Raw genomic sequence first — 20544 nt, 5'->3', positions numbered from 1 at the left:
TTTTACTGGACAGACTGTATATTTCTCCTCCTACATCTAAACTTAATGTTTCCAAGTCACAAAAGACTCTTTTTCCTCAAGAAAGAGCATCATAGGCCTTTCTAAGAAAGAGTCTGATCCTCCTGTTTCACCCTTGAGTCCTGTAAGTATAAATCTGTGCAAATATTTTAGGCATAATGTAGACCTATATCTGTCTTGAATAGCATTAAATGCAATGTGAGTTTGTTCTCTAATGCATGAGCATCCAACAATAGTGATTAGACCATTTTTAGTTTGAAATAAAACACACATGTTGGTAGTGGTGTTTTATGAGGACTCTCTATAGACGAAATGTATTTTATACTGTAAAAACACTTATTGTATGACCCTAATGCTAAACCCAGTCCTTATGGAAAGCTGTGGCTAATTTTGAATGTGTTTTTTAAGTGTTCAGAATTATGGGGACACATAAAACCACTTGTGTGTCCTTGTAAACCATATTAACCATGTAACTCCTAGGTCACACCCATGTGATTATACAAGTTTGTGTCTCATAGAGGTTGAAATAAAACACACATTTGTTTTGGTGGTTTATGAGGACTCTCAATAGGTGTAATGTATTTTATTCTGTAAAAACTTCTTATAATAATAATTATTATCATTCCTTACATTTATAGAGTGCTTTTCTAGACACTTAAAGTGCTTTACACATGTTTGGGGGGGAATCTCCTCGTCCACCACCATCAGTGACGACAGTCATATTGCACCAGACCGCACACCAGCTGATTGGTGGAGAGGAGACAGAGTGATGAAGCCAGTTATGATATGGAGATGGTTAGGAGGCCATGATGGGCAGAAGCCGGTGGGCAGATTTGGTCAGGATGCCAGGGTTAAACCCCCCTACTCTTGTTCAAAGGACATCCTGGGGTTATTAATGAGCACAGAGAGTCAGGAGCTCGGTTTAACATCTCATCTGAAAGACGACGCTCACTGAGCAGTCCCCCTCACTATACTGGGGCATTAGGACCCACACAGACCGCAGGTTGAGCGCCCCCTGCTGGTTTCTCATATGGCACTACCCCTAAACCCAGCCCTCACGTGAGTCCTCATACTGCACAGGATCTCCTCACCTGCAGTGCTGTGTGTCTGAGAGTGCATCTGTATCTGTATCTGCTGGGTTGTGAGTTTATGTGTGGATTCTCAGCTCATTATCAGGTTATGAATGCGTCGGAGCTGCACATTTGCGCGTCGTTCATGTGAAACAGCAGCTGGAGGTGATAAAATAACAATGAAGGTGTAGCGCATTAATTGAGGCTCTGCTGTTCAAACACCAGAGCTTTAATAATGTTAATGAATTACACCTTTTAATGTAAAGCTCCAGCATTTGCAGTAGTCCGGCAGGTTTCATCAATAGGCTACAAAAACAGATTGAAAGTTCTTCATGCTGAACTGAGGTGCTGGAACATTGTGAAATCTTGATTAGCTCCTGAAAGTCTAACTGTATAGAGGCATCTTTAATTATTATTCCTGTAATCAGTTGTACATTCTGTATCATTCATGCACATTTTAGATGTACAGTTGAGTTTGGGTTAAATTTTTAGTCTTTTATTTTTACCTGATTTCTGTTTAACGGAGAGCAGATATCTCCAACTCATCTCTAATCATGACAGTGTCTCATCTCTAATCACTGATGTCTATTGTCTATATCATGATGACAGCACATAATATTAGACTAGATATTCTTCAAGACACTAGTATTCAGCTTAAAGTCACATTTAAAGGCTTCACTAGGGTAATTAGGGTAAAGTTAGGGTAATTAGGCAACTCATTGTATAACAGTGGTGTATTCTGGAGACAATCCAACACTAATATTGCTGAAGGGGCTAATAATATTGAGCTTAACATGAGTTTAAAACAAACTGCTTTTATTCTAAATGTAAAGATTCACAGGGCATTGTCATGTGTGTGTGTTTGTGTCTGTCAGGTTGGCGGTGCAGTGTTCTGTACCGGTCAGATCCCTCTAGTCCCGTGCCGTATGGTTCTGCTGGACGGTCCGCCGCTGCTCCAGGCTCAGCTCTGCTTCAGTCACACAGAGAAGGTTCTGGAGGCCGTGAGCTCTGCACTGACGCTGAGGAACGTTCTGCAGGCGCACATCTACATCACAGATGTCAAATACAGTGCAGCCGTCAGCGCAGCCTGGAGAACACGACTGCAGGACGGACAGGTGAGCACACACACACACACACACACACACACACACACATGCTCATTCTGCTGCTTGATGTTGCACACTGATATTTTCTTATTATATTATTCAGCGTTTTACTGTATGAATAGCCATGAACACACTCGTTTGTAGAGCGAGCAGTTTCTGTAGTTTATTAATCTTAGTCAATTCTGGCATAGGCGACTGAATCTGAATTATTTGCCCTCCTGTACATTTCTTTCTTTCTCAAATATTCCCCAAATCCTGTTGAACAGATTCAGGAGTTCCTCACAGTATTTCCTCTAATATTTGCTCTTCTGGAGAAAGTCTTATTTGTTTTATTTCAGCTAGAATAAAAGTAGTTTTAATTGTTTTAAACTCATGTTAAGGTCAATATTATTAGCCCCCTTCAGCAATATTAGTGTTGGATTGTCTCCAGAATAAACCACTGTTATACAATGACTTGCCTAATTACCCTAACTTTACCCTAATTACCCTAGTGAAGCCTTTAAGCTGAATACTAGTGTCCATTAGTGGAATTTGTATTTATTCATTTGCTTAGATTTAGTATTTAGTATTGGTTCAATAAGTGAAAGTATTCTCTGGCAGTAGGTATATGGCTTAGGTAAACCTCCAGAAACGGTTTTATATGCTCGTTTATTACCCCATAAAGTCCCCTCAGCGTCAGAGGCTCCATATTAAACCATATTTGGCTCTGTCATAAATATTAATGATCCCAGAGCTACACATCAGCCTGTGTTTTGGCTGCTGATCTCCTGATGATGCGGCTGCTCGTCAGGTCCAGATGAGGTGAAACCTGACCTAAAGCACATGCAAATGATAGGGGCGTGGCCTGTGAGTCACGCAACAGTCTGCTTTGTGTTCTGATTGGCCTTTTGTCCTCTGGGGTTTTACACTTGTGTAATTTACAGGAGAACAATGATGTCTAGTGCTCATTGTATGGTCATTTCCATAAACTGTTCTCTTTTTATTGGACTATGCCTTGGTATATCCAGATTTTCTTTAAAGGGCAGCATTAAACAGTGTTATTAGAACCATTAAAACAAAGAAAAATAACTGGTTGTAGAATTGACGTCAATTTAAATGTGAATTACATTTGACATGCTGCTGGATTACTAATATTGAATAAAGTAGCTCTTTAAAGTGCAACTCAAAACAAAAGCAGAGTTATGTGTAAAATCAATGAGATTTGAGTGTAAACGCGGCCTGGAGACGCACAGATGTGCTGATGGGGTCCGGCACTGCATTTGTGGAGTCTTAATTCAAGACCAGTATTATCTTAATCCTTTGACTAGCGTGTTTGCTCTGAGATAGTGCTGAATGTTTCCTCTTGCTCTCTGCTTTGTTTCATTATTTTATGTTTACTTAAGAGAGCTCGATTAGGGGAAAGCAATTAATCCCAGAGCTCCTTCACGAGTCTGACGTTTATATGCAAATGAAGTGTCCTCCCAGTGATGCAGAGCTGAGCCAATCAGTGATCGCAAATGGAGCTCGGGGGTGGGGGTGGAGGGGGGGGGGGGTGATTGAGCAAGAGGGGCACCTCCGCCAATGAAGGCCAAGGGGCAGTGGCTCTAGCCACCAGGCCACCCCCCTGTGCATGGCCCTGTGTGTTCCTACTGTGTGGGCCTACTCATAAGACTAATTTACTTAATCTATAGCAAATTCAGATGGGGCTGGTATTTACTTTTAGAGTGAATAACTTATTAAAACCTATTCAAAACAGTAAAAGCAACATGAAATCATATGTTGTCATGACTTATTGATCACACATATTTGATCAAAAATAAGTGTGTGGTGTTGTTGATGCTGTCACTGGTGATCTGTCTAATATTCATCATCAGCACGTGGATTCACTGTGTGTGTGCATGCGTGCGTGCGTGCATGCGTGCGTGCATGCGTGCGTGCGTGTGTGTGATATGATGTAAACCCCTCCTTCATCTGAGCTCCTCTGGTCAGAGGAGATGAAGCGGAAGCGTTCATATTGTCTGTAATGGAGTGTGTGATGGAGTTTGCAGGGTTAATTACTGCATGTGTTGTTTGTGGAGAGCTAGGCGTGTGTGTTATAGAGACGGTTTAACTTCAGATCAATCCAAACACTGATCACACTCACAACTGCTTCCAACACACTTTCCAACACCGCTGCTTTAATGAGTGTGTAAACCTTCATGCGTTCAGCTGCTGTTATACAAGCTGACTTATTTCTGGGAAAAGATTAGACATTAGTCTGATTTATTTAAATATATATTAAATATTATTAATATTTACATTAATATATATCTATTATTCATTCATGAATACTGTTCTGCTTTGTGATTTAAATATAAATTAATCTTGTATTAGGAGATCTGAATATTGCAATCAGTTGTGATCTATAAAGACGTTTAAGTGTTAACAGATTTGTTTTATAAAGAGAACTAATTAGCAAATTATTTTGTTATATTAAAGGGTCACATGGCTATTGACTTAGTAAACAGATGTAAAGAGTGTTATAAACACCATCTAAACCTCCTACACCTGCTGTAAACACCATCTAAACCTCCTCCACCTGTTATAAACACCATCTAAACCTCCTCCACCTGCTGTAAACACCATCTAAACCTCCTCCAGCTGTTATAAACACCATCTAAACCTCCTCCACCTGTTATAAACACCATCTAAACCTCCTCCACCTGTTATGAACACCATCTAAACCTCCTCCACCTGCTATAAACACCATCTAAACCTCCTCCACCTGTTATGAACACCATCTAAACCTCCTCCACCTGCTATTAACACCATCTAAACCTCCTCCACCTGCTATAAACATCATCTAAACCTCCTCCACCTGTTATAAACACTATCTAAACCTCCTCCACCTGCTATAAACACCATCTAAACCTCCTCCACCTGCTATAAACACCATCTAAACCTCCTCCACCTGTTATAAACACCATCTAAACCTCCTCCACCTGTTATAAACATCATCTAAACCTCCTCCACCTGTTATAAACACTATCTAAACCTCCTCCACCTGTTATGAACACCATCTAAACCTCCTCCACCTGCTATGAACACCATCTAAACCTCCTCCACCTGTTATAAACATCATCTAAACCTCCTCCACCTGTTATAAACATCATCTAAACCTCCTCCACCTGTTATAAACACTATCTAAACCTCCTCCACCTGCTATAAACACCATCTAAACCTCCTCCACCTGCTATAAACACCATCTAAACCTCCTCCACCTGTTATAAACACCATCTAAACCTCCTCCACCTGTTATAAACACCATCTAAACCTCCTCCACCTGTTATGAACACCATCTAAACCTCCTCCACCTGTTATAAACACCATCTAAACCTCCTCCACCTGTTATGAACACCATCTAAACCTCCTCCACCTGTTATGAACACCATCTAAACCTCCTCCACCTGTTATGAACACCATCTAAACCTCCTCCACCTGTTATGAACACCATCTAAACCTCCTCCACCTGCTATGAACACCATCTAAACCTCCTCCACCTGTTATAAACATCATCTAAACCTCCTCCACCTGTTATAAACACCATCTAAACCTCCTCCACCTGCTATAAACACCATCTAAACCTCCTCCACCTGCTATAAACACCATCTAAACCTCCTCCACCTGTTATAAACACCATCTAAACCTCCTCCACCTGTTATGAACACCATCTAAACCTCCTCCACCTGCTATAAACACCATCTAAACCTCCTCCACCTGTTATAAACACCATCTAAACCTCCTCCACCTGTTTTAAACACCATCTAAACCTCCTCCACCTGTTATAAACACCATCTAAACCTCCTCCACCTGTTATGAACACCATCTAAACCTCCTCCACCTGCTATAAACACCATCTAAACCTCCTCCACCTGTTATAAACATCATCTAAACCTCCTCCACCTGTTATAAACACTATCTAAACCTCCTCCACCTGCTATAAACACCATCTAAACCTCCTCCACCTGCTATAAACACCATCTAAACCTCCTCCACCTGTTATAAACACCATCTAAACCTCCTCCACCTGTTATAAACACCATCTAAACCTCCTCCACCTGTTATGAACACCATCTAAACCTCCTCCACCTGTTATAAACACCATCTAAACCTCCTCCACCTGTTATAAACACCATCTAAACCTCCTCCACCTGTTATGAACACCATCTAAACCTCCTCCACCTGCTATAAACACCATCTAAACCTCCTCCACCTGTTATAAACATCATCTAAACCTCCTCCACCTGCTATAAACACTATCTAAACCTCCTCCACCTGCTATAAACACCATCTAAACCTCCTCCACCTGCTATAAACACCATCTAAACCTCCTCCACCTGTTATAAACACCATCTAAACCTCATCCACCTGCTATAAACACCATCTAAACCTCCTCCACCTGTTATAAACACCATCTAAACCTCCTCCACCTGTTATAAACACCATCTAAACCTCCTCCACCTGTTATAAACACCATCTAAACCTCCTCCACCTGCTATAAACACCATCTAAACCTCCTCCACCTGCTATAAACACCATCTAAACCTCCTCCACCTGTTATAAACACCATCTAAACCTCCTCCACCTGTTATGAACACCATCTAAACCTCCTCCACCTGCTATGAACACCATCTAAACCTCCTCCACCTGTTATAAACATCATCTAAACCTCCTCCACCTGTTATAAACACTATCTAAACCTCCTCCACCTGCTATAAACACCATCTAAACCTCCTCCACCTGTTATGAACACCATCTAAACCTCCTCCACCTGCTATAAACACCATCTAAACCTCCTCCACCTGTTATAAACATCATCTAAACCTCATCCACCTGCTATAAACACCATCTAAACCTCCTCCACCTGTTATAAACACCATCTAAACCTCCTCCACCTGCTATAAACACCATCTAAACCTCCTCCACCTGCTATAAACACCATCTAAACCTCCTCCACCTGTTATAAACACCATCTAAACCTCCTCCACCTGTTATAAACCCCATCTAAACCTCCTCCACCTGTTATAAACACCATCTAAACCTCCTCCACCTGCTATAAACACCATCTAAACCTCCTCCACCTGTTATAAACACCATCTAAATCTCCTCCACCTGTTTTAAACACCATCTAAACCTCCTCCACCTGTTATAAACACCATCTAAACCTCCTCCACCTGTTATGAACACCATCTAAACCTCCTCCACCTGTTATGAACACCATCTAAACCTCCTCCACCTGCTATAAACACCATCTAAACCTCCTCCACCTGTTATAAACACCATCTAAACCTCCTCCACCTGCTATAAACACCATCTAAACCTCCTCCACCTGCTATAAACACCATCTAAACCTCCTCCACCTGCTATAAACATCATCTAAACCTCCTCCACCTGTTATAAACACCATCTAAACCTCCTCCACCTGTTATGAACACCATCTAAACCTCCTCCACCTGTTATAAACACCATCTAAACCTCCTCCACCTGCTATAAACACCATCTAAACCTCCTCCACCTGTTATAAACACCATCTAAACCTCCTCCACCTGTTATAAACCCCATCTAAACCTCCTCCACCTGTTATAAACACCATCTAAACCTCCTCCACCTGCTATAAACACCATCTAAACCTCCTCCACCTGTTATAAACACCATCTAAATCTCCTCCACCTGTTTTAAACACCATCTAAACCTCCTCCACCTGTTATAAACACCATCTAAACCTCCTCCACCTGTTATGAACACCATCTAAACCTCCTCCACCTGTTATGAACACCATCTAAACCTCCTCCACCTGCTATAAACACCATCTAAACCTCCTCCACCTGTTATAAACACTATCTAAACCTCCTCCACCTGCTATAAACACCATCTAAACCTCCTCCACCTGCTATAAACACCATCTAAACCTCCTCCACCTGCTATAAACATCATCTAAACCTCCTCCACCTGTTATAAACACCATCTAAACCTCCTCCACCTGTTATGAACACCATCTAAACCTCCTCCACCTGTTATAAACACCATCTAAACCTCCTCCACCTGTTATGAACACCATCTAAACCTCCTCCACCTGTTATAAACACCATCTAAACCTCCTCCACCTGTTATAAACACCATCTAAACCTCCTCCACCTGTTATGAACACCATCTAAACCTCCTCCACCTGCTATGAACACCATCTAAACCTCCTCCACCTGTTATAAACATCATCTAAACCTCCTCCACCTGTTATAAACACTATCTAAACCTCCTCCACCTGCTATAAACACCATCTAAACCTCCTCCACCTGCTATAAACACCATCTAAACCTCCTCCACCTGTTATAAACACCATCTAAACCTCCTCCACCTGTTATGAACACCATCTAAACCTCCTCCACCTGCTATAAACACCATCTAAACCTCCTCCACCTGTTATAAACACCATCTAAACCTCCTCCACCTGTTTTAAACACCATCTAAACCTCCTCCACCTGTTTTAAACACCATCTAAACCTCCTCCACCTGTTATAAACACCATCTAAACCTCCTCCACCTGTTATAAACACCATCTAAACCTCCTCCACCTGTTATGAACACCATCTAAACCTCCTCCACCTGTTATAAACACCATCTAAACCTCCTCCACCTGTTATAAACACCATCTAAACCTCCTCCACCTGTTATGAACACCATCTAAACCTCCTCCACCTGCTATAAACACCATCTAAACCTCCTCCACCTGTTATAAACATCATCTAAACCTCCTCCACCTGTTATAAACACTATCTAAACCTCCTCCACCTGCTATAAACACCATCTAAACCTCCTCCACCTGCTATAAACACCATCTAAACCTCCTCCACCTGTTATAAACACCATCTAAACCTCATCCACCTGCTATAAACACCATCTAAACCTCCTCCACCTGTTATAAACACCATCTAAACCTCCTCCACCTGTTATAAACACCATCTAAACCTCCTCCACCTGCTATAAACACCATCTAAACCTCCTCCACCTGCTATAAACACCATCTAAACCTCCTCCACCTGTTATAAACACCATCTAAACCTCCTCCACCTGTTATGAACACCATCTAAACCTCCTCCACCTGCTATGAACACCATCTAAACCTCCTCCACCTGTTATAAACATCATCTAAACCTCCTCCACCTGTTATAAACACTATCTAAACCTCCTCCACCTGCTATAAACACCATCTAAACCTCCTCCACCTGCTATAAACACCATCTAAACCTCCTCCACCTGTTATAAACACCATCTAAACCTCCTCCACCTGTTATGAACACCATCTAAACCTCCTCCACCTGCTATAAACACCATCTAAACCTCCTCTACCTGTTATAAACATCATCTAAACCTCATCCACCTGCTATAAACACCATCTAAACCTCCTCCACCTGTTATAAACACCATCTAAACCTCCTCCACCTGCTATAAACACCATCTAAAACCTCCTCCACCTGCTATAAACACCATCTAAACCTCCTCCACCTGTTATAAACACCATCTAAACCTCCTCCACCTGTTATAAACCCCATCTAAACCTCCTCCACCTGTTATAAACACCATCTAAACCTCCTCCACCTGCTATAAACACCATCTAAACCTCCTCCACCTGTTATAAACACCATCTAAATCTCCTCCACCTGTTATAAACACCATCTAAACCTCCTCCACCTGTTATGAACACCATCTAAACCTCCTCCACCTGTTATGAACACCATCTAAACCTCCTCCACCTGCTATAAACACCATCTAAACCTCCTCCACCTGTTATAAACACTATCTAAACCTCCTCCACCTGCTATAAACACCATCTAAACCTCTTCCACCTGCTATAAACACCATCTAAACCTCCTCCACCTGCTATAAACATCATCTAAACCTCCTCCACCTGTTATAAACATGATCTAAACTTTAAGCCTGGGCCTTTGTGTAAAAAGTAAATGCTGTTGATTCAGATTTTGGTGGGTTTTGACCCATATCGTGAGGGTCTGGGTGTCACGGGTGGTGAGGTCGGCCTTTAAAGTTCTCCTCAAAGAGTAAATTCTGTCTTCATTTACTCCCCTTTTACTTTTTCCACACCAGTTTGAGTTTCTTTCTTCTGTTGAACACTAAAGATGATAAGCCTGCTGTCATTGATTTCCACAGTGTTTGTTTTCCCTGCTATGGAATTCATTGGTTTTCAGCTTTCTTCAAAATGTCATCAAACAGGTTTGGAACAAGTCAGTAAATCTTGATTTTTGAGTGAACTATCCCTTAAAAACCCCTCTGGGAACCATTAGCAGCCTCCCTTCATTACGGCCCCTGTGTGCTGTTAAGTGCTAATCTGTAGCGTATTAAAGCGCTGTGCTCACAGCCGTCTGAGTGAACACTTTGCTCTGCTTAAAGCTGCTATTGTTTAGTAGCTGAAGTGTTGTGGTGTTGATACGCAATCAGCGCGCGCCGCTTTAATCTGGATGTAAGTGCACCGCCGGTCACCGGGTCGCCACCGGGACGCGGCCCCAAATTGTGAGAAAAGCCTCTTTGATTTATTCGCCGTCTGCTTTCTGAGCGAATCTCAACATAAAGTGTGTGTAACCCGTCATTACAGTGGTGCACTGGAGTGGATGAAAATTGATCCAGCCAATTGAAAAGAGGGTTAAGTGTTTTCGCCCCTGATCGACGGCGCAAACAAAGCGGCGCTTGTGTAAAACACTCATTTGTCGGCCATTAGCAGATGAGACGGTGTTATTTGAGGGCCGCATTGTGTCTCTGAAGACGCTTGAGAGGCGATAATGGCCGCCAGCGGAGAATAAAGATTTTTAACTCTGCAGATGACATCATTTAAAGGCTGAGATGGTGTAAAATGAGCCGCTCGTGTCTGGAATCACTCTGATCTGTCTTTGTCTCGGCGCTCGCTTGTGTTCAGGCTTCAGGTGATGTTCTGGTGTGTTCATCATGGGGATGATATAACTCAACTGTTGTCTTCAGTGGGATGGAAGTGTGTTTTCTTCACTTGATCTCAGTGTAAACACACACACACACACACACACACACACACAGCCTGTGCTCTGACTAAAGTGAGTTGTGTTTAGCTGATCCTATGAGGAACACACACTTCTAGACTAATGCCATGCTGAGTATTTACATCAGGTGGCTTTAACTACAGTGTACTCGCAGCAGAAAATACATACAGCGTACTTACTGTGTTGATCATGTAGTGCAGAACACCTGAGCTGAGCTACGGGTTTGGGGGTGTGGGTGGGTTATAGTGTAAGGGATGATCAACAGTGTTACTGCAGGAATTAATCACAGGTGTTATTACACTCACTCATTCATTCTCCTTCAGCTTACTCCTTTATTCACGAGGGGTCGCCACAGCGGAATGAACCACCAACTGTTCCAGCATATATTTTGCACAGGGGATGCCCTTCCAGCTGCAACCCAGCACTGGGAAACACCCATACACACTCATTCTCTCACACACACACTTAGTCTCAAGGTTTGTTGTGTGTTTGTGTGTGTAGTATGAGTGTGTGTGTGCTCCACAGCTCCATCTGCTGGTGGTGTGTGCTCTGCCCAGAGGAGCTCTGCTGGAGCTGCATGTGTCTGCGGTGCAGGACTGTCCCTCAGAGAGAGTGTGTGTTTGTCGGAGCTCCGGCGGCGTCGTGGAATCCCGTCTGCTGCACTCTGGCTGTGCTCGATACGCCTCTCTGTCTCTGAGTGTGTGTGAGAGCACAGAGAGTGTGTGTGTGAGCAGCGAGAGCCTCCTGCACACACTGATGTCCTGCTATAGCTCTGCGCTTCAGGAGAGTCCCAGCCTGACCGCTCTGTGTGCCAGAGTCTTCTACAGGAGACACCACAACACCAGCACACACATCGCCACAGGTACCAGACAACTGCACGCACCACACACACATACACACACACACACACACACACACACACACACATATATATATATATATATATATATATACATCAAATCAGAAACAGTATGGAAATCACAGAATAAAAAAATCTAAGTTTACTGTGACTTGCAGACAAAATAACAAACATTTAATGAGTTTCTCATGATTTTTACTGTTGACATTTTTAATACACATGTATTCCAATTTTGGTTTTTGCACAAAGTCTAGTCAGTAAACAGGTAATCAGGTAAACAGGTGAATTAATGAGGTGATGTCCACAGGTGAGTGTGATTATGATCTGCTACTAAAGCAGCATCAGTACAGGTCTAGTCCTTTAGGAGCAGAGATGGGCCGAGGATGGCCAGTTTGACCACAAATAAGAGAGAAAATGAGTGAACAGATTAAACACAATGCTCCTCAGAGAAAGAGAGGAAGACATGTGGATATTTCACCTTCATCAGTGCAGAACATCATTAAAGATTGAAGAATCTGGAGGAGTTTCAGTGCGTAAAGGACAAGAGCGCAAGCCTAAGCTGAACAACCGTGACCTCCGACCCCTCAGGGGGCGCTGCATCAAGAATCCTCATTCATCTATAAGCCAGATCAGCACATGGGCTCAGGACTACTGCGGTAAACCTTTGTCAAGTACCACAATACAGAGTCACATCCACAAACGCCAGTCAAAACTGTACTGTGGCAAAAGGAAGCCCTATGTTAACAGTGTCCAGAAGCGCCGTCCACTTCTCTGGGCTCAGAGGCATCTGGGATGGAGCATCACACAGTGGAGACGTGTACTGTGCTCAGATGAAGCAGTGTTTCAGGTGTTTTTAGGAGAAATCGACGCCATGTGCTCAGGACCAAAGAAGAAAAGGATCATTCAGACTGTCCAAAATCCAGGGTCTGTCATGGTCTGGGGTTGTGTCAGTGCCCTTGGCAAAGGTAACCTGCTCTTCTGTGATGCTCCATTAATGCTGAACAGATTCTGGAGCTCAATATGCTGCCTTCTTCTCCAGGGACGCCCATGCAGAGTTCAACAAGACAATGCAGAACCACATTCAGCACACATTACAGAGTCCTGCTGCGGAGGAAGAGGATACAGCTACTGGACTGGCCTGCCTGCAGTCCTGACCTGTCTCCAATAGAGAATGTGTGCTGCATTATGAACAGTGAAGGCCCCGTACTGTTGCCCACCTTAAGACTTGAAGAATGGGGCAGAATGACAGCTGCAATAAAATACAAGTCAAAGTAAATGTAGAAATCACTTCTTTCTTTATTATGTGTGTTTTCTTTTCTGTCCCAGCTGTTTCTGAAAAAAGAAAAAGAAACGTTTTCAATCTTTTGCCTGTGCAACATCTCTGATTTAAATTTACTTTGAACTAAAATGAGTAAATCTGAAATGAAAATATGAATTGCTTTCGTGAACAATCACACTGTTTTTCCACACAGGTCACTTTGTTTACCTTCAGGCCTCCATCATCGACAGCAAAACCTGTTATACATTAGAATGATTGTCGTTATGTTTCGATGCCATACTTGTCTTTGACTGGACGAGTCCTTATATGGAGCTGGTGTGGGCGTGTATTATGCAAATGTCTAACCTGATGCATGCGGACGCTCATTCAGAACTCACCAGTTTAAGAACAAACTCATGTGTGGACACATGTTGTGAAGTAGCTGGAGAGATTGCACAAGTTCAAATGTGCGTATAAATACAAACAATGTGCACTCTGTCAATGAGGTCAGAAAACTAATCTTTATATTCGCTTTTCACTTCATGTTGACTCGTTATTTCTGAAAACAAGACAATATGCTTGCTTAAATGCTTCTTGATTTCAGAATCTTTAGATATTTAAGTAGAAACAAGGCAAAAACTCAAGTAAGAAAAGCGCTGTTTGCAGTGTGTCAGATGTATCTGTAGTGCAGACGTTGATGAAGTCTGGTGTGTGTGTGTGTGAGCATGAGCTGAATCAGCTGACAGTCCTCCATCAGCTCTGCTGTTGTGCTGAAGCGTGCGCTGATATTTCCGTCATCAGATCCGCGTGCCGCTACTGTAGCATATGTTCAAACACGTTTCTCCAGCTGTCTGTCTGTGGTGTGGTGTGGAAGCCCTCAGAGACTGCCAGCAGCGCATTCACGGGTCACAGACCAACAATATCAGAGGAGAAATGAAGACATTCGCCCTGAAACCCTTTCTGTCGGACCCACATCCCCAAATCTCAGACGAGAGTCTCCTGATCCGCTGTCCTGACAGACAGGCGTTTAGCTCCAGGACATCTCGAAAAGCCAAAAATCATCTTGATGGTGTTCTGGAGGCTCTTTCAGGCTTTGTGTTCATCAAATTAGACCAGCAGGTTAAATGTGTACGCTAATACCCGTCCCAAATCTGTCTGCTGATATCCTGGAAATCAGGTCAAACGGGGTTACCTACAGCTGTGTGTATTAGACATGTGCTGATATTCAGTAATTCAATATATGGGGATAATGAACAAACACAATGTTGATGTACACTCACCGGCCACTTTATTAGATACACCTGTCCAACTGCTCGTTAATGCAAATGTCTAATCAGCCAATCACATGGCAGCAGCTCACTGCATTTAGGCATGTAGACATGGTCAAGACGATCTGCTGCAGGTCAAAGCGAGCATCAGAATGGGGAAGAAAGGGGATTTAAGAGACGCTGAACGTGGCATGGTTGTTGCTGCCAGACGGGCTGCTCTGAGTATTTCAGAAACTGCTGATCTACTGGGATTTTCACGCACAACCATCTCTAGGGTTTACAGAGAATGATAAAGAGGAAATATCCAGTGAGCGGCAGTTCTGTGGGCGCAAATGCCTTGTTGATGCCAGAGGTCAGAGGAGAATGGCCAGACTGGTTCCAGCTGATAGAAAGGCAACAGTAACTCAAATAAGCACACACTGATGGCTACTTCCAGCAGGATAGCGCACCATGTCATAAAGCGCCAATCATCTCAGACTGGTTTCTTGAACATGACAATGAGTTCACAGTACTCAAATGGCCTCCACAGCTACTAGAACTCAATCCAATAGAGCACCTTTGGGATGTGGTGGAACTGCAAATCTGGGATGTGGTGGAAATGTGGCAAATCTGCAGCAACTGTGTGATGCTATCATGTCAATATGGAGCAAAATCTCTGAGGAATATTTCCAGTAGCTTGTTGAATCTCTGACACCAAGGATTAAGGCAGATCTGAAGGAGAAAGGGGGTCTGACCAAATACTAGTGAGGTGTACCTAATAAAGTGGCCAGTGAGTGTAGTTGACGCTTCAGAACACAGTGAATAATTAAGTGTGTTTAAGAGTGTTCAGACTGTGTTTGCAGTAGTAATTCTAAAGTGTTAAATGATGCAGACTTCATTGGTTAATTAGCTTAATAGTTTAAACATATGCAATATACAAACATTTATATACAATGTGCAATGCTTTAAAACAATTGCAGAAAGAGAAACAGAGAAAGAAAAGGTTCTGGAAATTGCCTAATGATCATGGAGAGATCCATGAATAATCTAGTAAACCTAAGTTACGTCAGCGCAGTAAGTTTTTTATATTAAAATATTATTAACAATCTCATTTTGTACACTGTAAAAAGCAACCATACTTTAAAAACCAGTGGCTTAAAAGCAACAACTTCATTTAAAACTCCTGAATAATCCATGGAATTGTTAAGCTGACTTATTATTTTGATTATACACAGTTCATTTACTTAGAGAAAGTAGGTCTTGTGCACACAACAAGATTTAGATCAATGAATTCAGGCCATGAAAAAAAAGGAAGCCAAAACAAAAGTGTTGTGTTTATTTCATTGTGTATGTGAATATTTTCACTACAGTGGGTTCGTAACACCCAAATAGGCCTGCAGTAATAGTGTAATTCAGGGAATAATTTACACTGGAATATGGAGTTTGACCAATCAGAATCAGTCATTTCAGAGAGACGTGTGATAATGAAGGAAGTTTCTGGGATCGTCAGGAAAGACGTGCGTGTGTGTGTGTGCGTGCGTGTGAGATGAAGGTGACCGTTAGACTAATGCAGCTTGTTTTTCTGTGTGATCTCCTGTTGAAGCTCTGATTACCCATAGTGCACCACAGGCCTGATGGAGCACACAGAGGAAAGCTGCTCTTCATTCATTTCATTAATGACGTGTGTGTGCATGCGTGTGTGTGTGTGTGTTCCTGATGAAAGACATGATTAAAAGAGTTTGACCTTTGTGTTAGTCAGTTTGTCTGATGATCTTGCTGACTTTCATGGTTCAGGCAGACTCCACACTGACCTGGCTCCCCCAGCGCTGGACTCGGACTAATTGCAGTCGCTCTGTTCTGGACACAGTCACATGAAAACTGACCCATTGTTTACTGACCTTGATGTTCTCCTGAACCCGTCAGACTCTGGCTGTCTTCAGAACTCAGCTAAACTAAATCAAAATAATAATAATAATTCACAAATATTGAATGTGTTTCGCAGTTGTGTAGTGTAGTCAAATATTCATGTGTATTCCTGTCATGATTTCTGCTCAGTTAACCTATGTTCAGCAGGACTAGATGTTAAACAATGACAAAAAAAAACTATTTTTGGAAAAAGAATTGACCTTAAAAAGCCATTAAACAACCATGAAAACCCTTGAGTTCACCCCCACATGAACAAATACTATGGTCATTTGTAGTAAATACTTGTATTAATGAACCATACTAGAGTTATATAGTTTATATGATAGTATTTATAACTCTCTGTTAATAAGCACTTCAGGATACTGCTGTATTAAATACAGTGACCTGATAAACTGTAATAAATACTGTAGTATACTTTAGTGTTTACTGATTGTAGTATCATACACCTTAAGGGTGTCACACACCGGATGAGCCGCGACACAGCGCGCACATGACAGTTGAAAGTATCACACACCAGACGCGCACATTCGCATGATATTCAAAATGAAACTATTCAGATGGCGAATTCTGAAATGTATGGCACTACGCGGCACGCCACCGAGCGGCGCTTCTGTTCTGTGACCCCCGTTAGAGTTGTAGAAAACTGCTGTTTTGGGTCATTTGTTTATATTACTGTAATGGTTGTGTTACCATAGCAACTAGAATCACCACAACAGCTGAACTACTGTGGATGTCGCTAGAAGGAATGCAGCTGCAGCCGGAGGTTAATGAGAATTATTTATGTTATTTATACAATCATCACCACAGATCAGTTATTATAGTTGTTGTTACCATAGTAGCTTTAGAATCACCACAACAGATCAATAACTATACTGTAGCAACTGTAAAATCACAACTGATCAATTACTATAGATGTTGTGTTACCATAGCAACAGTAGAATCACCATGACAAACAAATTACTGTAGTTATTGTTGCCATAGCAACAGTAGAATCACCACAACTGATTAATTACTATACTTGTTGTTACTATAGCAACTGTAGAATCACCACAACTGATCAATTACTATAGTTGTTATTACCATAGCAACCATAGAACCCCCATGAGAGGTTAATTACCGCAGTTGTTGTGTTGCCATAGCAACTGTAAAATCACCACAACAGATCAATTACTATAGTTGCTTTGTTACCATAGCAACCATAGGACCACCGCAACTGATTAATTACTAAGGTTGTTGTTGACATAGCAACTGTTGAATCACCACAACAGATAATTTCAAGTATGGTTCAGTATTTACTGTAACTTACTGCAGTGTTTTGGGTGTGTGTGTACTGGGTTTAGTGATTTACAAGGACGTGCATTTGAATAATGTTATGGTTATGAGCTAAGGACATGCCTTGTAAAAGTCATACTTAAAGTCTTCTCACATTCCAAATCTCCTGTGAGTGTTGGGTTTAGGGGTAAGCTCATATAATATGTGTGTTTTTACTGTATAAAATACACTACACCGATGGAGAGGCCCTGTAAACCACCACTACCAACATAGTTAACAAAAATAAACAAAAGGAATTCATATTAAGGACTCAAAATATGGAGAATATGGTTCTAAACAACCATAATACTGGAAAAACTTCTGCCTGTAATCAAAGCAATATCTGATAATACAGATGTGTTGCTGTTCATTTGCCAATCTAGATGGTTTTTCCCATATCATACAGATGAAACTTTGATTGGTGCACTACCAACATGTGTGTGTGTGCGCAGGTCTGCAGCCGCGCTTCACTGGTGCTCGGGATCCATGTGCTCCTGCAGTGGTTCTGGTTCCTGTTGAAGATCTTCCAGAGGGTCAGCTGCTGCTGGTGTCCTGCTGGCTCAGTGTCTAGAGCAGATATACTGTATGAGGAGACACACATTCATTATTAAAAACACAATGCATTTCTGTGTTTACATCTGCGTTCACTGCACAATAAAATGCATTCTGTCATGCACGTTTGCCTATTCCAACCGCAGTTTTAAAATGTAAATTACATTATTGTAATGCGTTTGAAGTTATAAGAGAGAAATGGTAGCAAGAGTATCCTCTAAATGTCATAATAATAATACTCTTGATTTTATATATATAAAGTACAGAGGTTAAAAGATTCATGCAGAAAAGACTAGACAGAAAAACAAAGCAATTATAATAAATATATATTCAAAATAAAATCACATACAGCAGAAGAGACCTCGCAAACACATTAAAAAACACCTCAAATCTACATTTTGACACAAAATTGTAAATAAATAACAGTAGTTATTAAATCATAATGATAAATTCTGATTATTTATTGCATCACTCATCTGAAACATGACTTGATTTACGTTATTTATTGATATATTGTGTGTAGCTTATGAATTATTCTGATTATTATTTTATTGCTATTTTCATTGCATAAGTTTCAACATGACACACAGAGCCTTGTTTACATTGGACACACAATACAATTAAACAAGAGAATCCTGAAAATGTCAAATATAAAGGAAATAACATCAATAAAGGACTGTGAGAAAATGGTGTTAAACTTCCATAACTCATGGTCATATATACAAATGAGAGTTAGGATGGTGCATTTGAAACCTTCATTATATATTATAATGTGGGTATTTTTTATTTTACTGTCATTTACATAATTCTCCTTTAAATGTTCTCATGAAAACCTCCTCATCTTTCTATTTTAGACTTCTATATTAAGTTACATGACTTTAATGGTAGACTGTATACAGTACCACATTCACTCCGTGTCTCATCACTCATTTTTAATGAGAAATTAAATATAAATGAGTGTTTGCTTTCATTTCACCAAAAATCTCTTGAATCAAACCTACTTTTGGGTTCATTATAGGTTCCATGAGGAGTCTTTCACATCACTTCACAACATTAAACAGACTTTACAATAGAAAACTGTGGAAATGTTTATGTTTAGAGCTGATCTCTGAAAGCTGCTTCAGTGAAAATAATCATGCAGTTTTATTATGAAGGAACGCTCTAGACCCCCTAGAATGGGAAAGATCTATGGCCGGAAGTTAAAGATAATTATTTATCTTAATACAATACAGTTACTCTATAACAATACTGTTTTATTAATGTAATGAACAGTGATGAAGACTGTCTTTTCTTCATCATGAGTGTGTTTGAGTCTTCAGTGCTCAGGGGTTTGTCGCCATCATGTGGCAGCATCGCTCTTCACACACTCGGCAGATTAATGTGATTAAACATGTATAGACATACACACGCACACACACACACACACACACGCACACACATACTCTATATTAAATACACAAAAGCAGTAGAGTTACACATAGTTTGTGTTGTATTTTTTGTTTATGTGAATAAATCTATAACTGTGATTAATAAAGCCTGTACATGTATTGTTCATAATGAGTTGATGTCAGTAAACACATGGACTAATGAAAGCTGATGGTAAAGTGTGAATTATGTTTCTATTTCTTTTCTATTTTCTATTTTTGTTTATGTTTGGTTGGAATAAAAACTCTTTTAAAACAGTTGTTGCGTTCATTTTTATATGAACATGGTCAATATTATTAGCCTTATATAAACCACTGTTATACGATGACTTGCCTTACACTAGTTAAGCTCTTAACCTACACTTTAACTTTAAAAGTGTGTAGTAGAATATTAAGTGCTGTCATCACTGTGATAAAGAAATTAGTTATTAAAACTATTATCTTATAAAAGAATCCTTCTGATGATTCGATATCTATTCTTAAATATAAATCAGCAGAGGATCACGTGACACTAAATACTTGATTAATAAATGAGATTTACAAATAATTATTTGTATTATATATATATATATATATATATATCGAAGTATAATCATTACTATATTTAAATAGTGTATTGGAAATACATATGTGTGTGTGCGTGCGTGCGTGTGTGTGTTTAATCTTGACAGGTTTAACAAGTTAACTTTCAGGGAATTGTGTTAGTTTCTTAAATTACTGCAATGTTGTACATTAATA

General features: G+C 40.9%; 1 protein-coding gene across 1 annotated transcript in view; it reads left to right on the top strand.

Moving 5' to 3' along the window:
- dph6 (diphthamine biosynthesis 6) overlaps window positions 1-18584 on the top strand; it is an 83911-nt gene extending 65327 nt beyond the window's left edge. Inside the window, exons 13-15 of the mRNA XM_056477358.1 lie at window positions 1964-2203; window positions 11731-12091; window positions 18283-18584. Coding sequence (XP_056333333.1) covers window positions 1964-2203; window positions 11731-12091; window positions 18283-18401 — 720 coding nt within the window. The 3' untranslated portion in view covers window positions 18402-18584. The remainder of the gene's footprint in view (window positions 1-1963; window positions 2204-11730; window positions 12092-18282) is intronic.
- Window positions 18585-20544: the final 1960 nt, after the last annotated feature.

The sequence above is a fragment of the Danio aesculapii genome, chromosome 17, assembly GCF_903798145.1.
Source record: "Danio aesculapii chromosome 17, fDanAes4.1, whole genome shotgun sequence".
NCBI lineage: Eukaryota > Metazoa > Chordata > Actinopteri > Cypriniformes > Danionidae > Danio > Danio aesculapii.
This window is presented reverse-complemented; position numbering and strand designations above follow the sequence as displayed.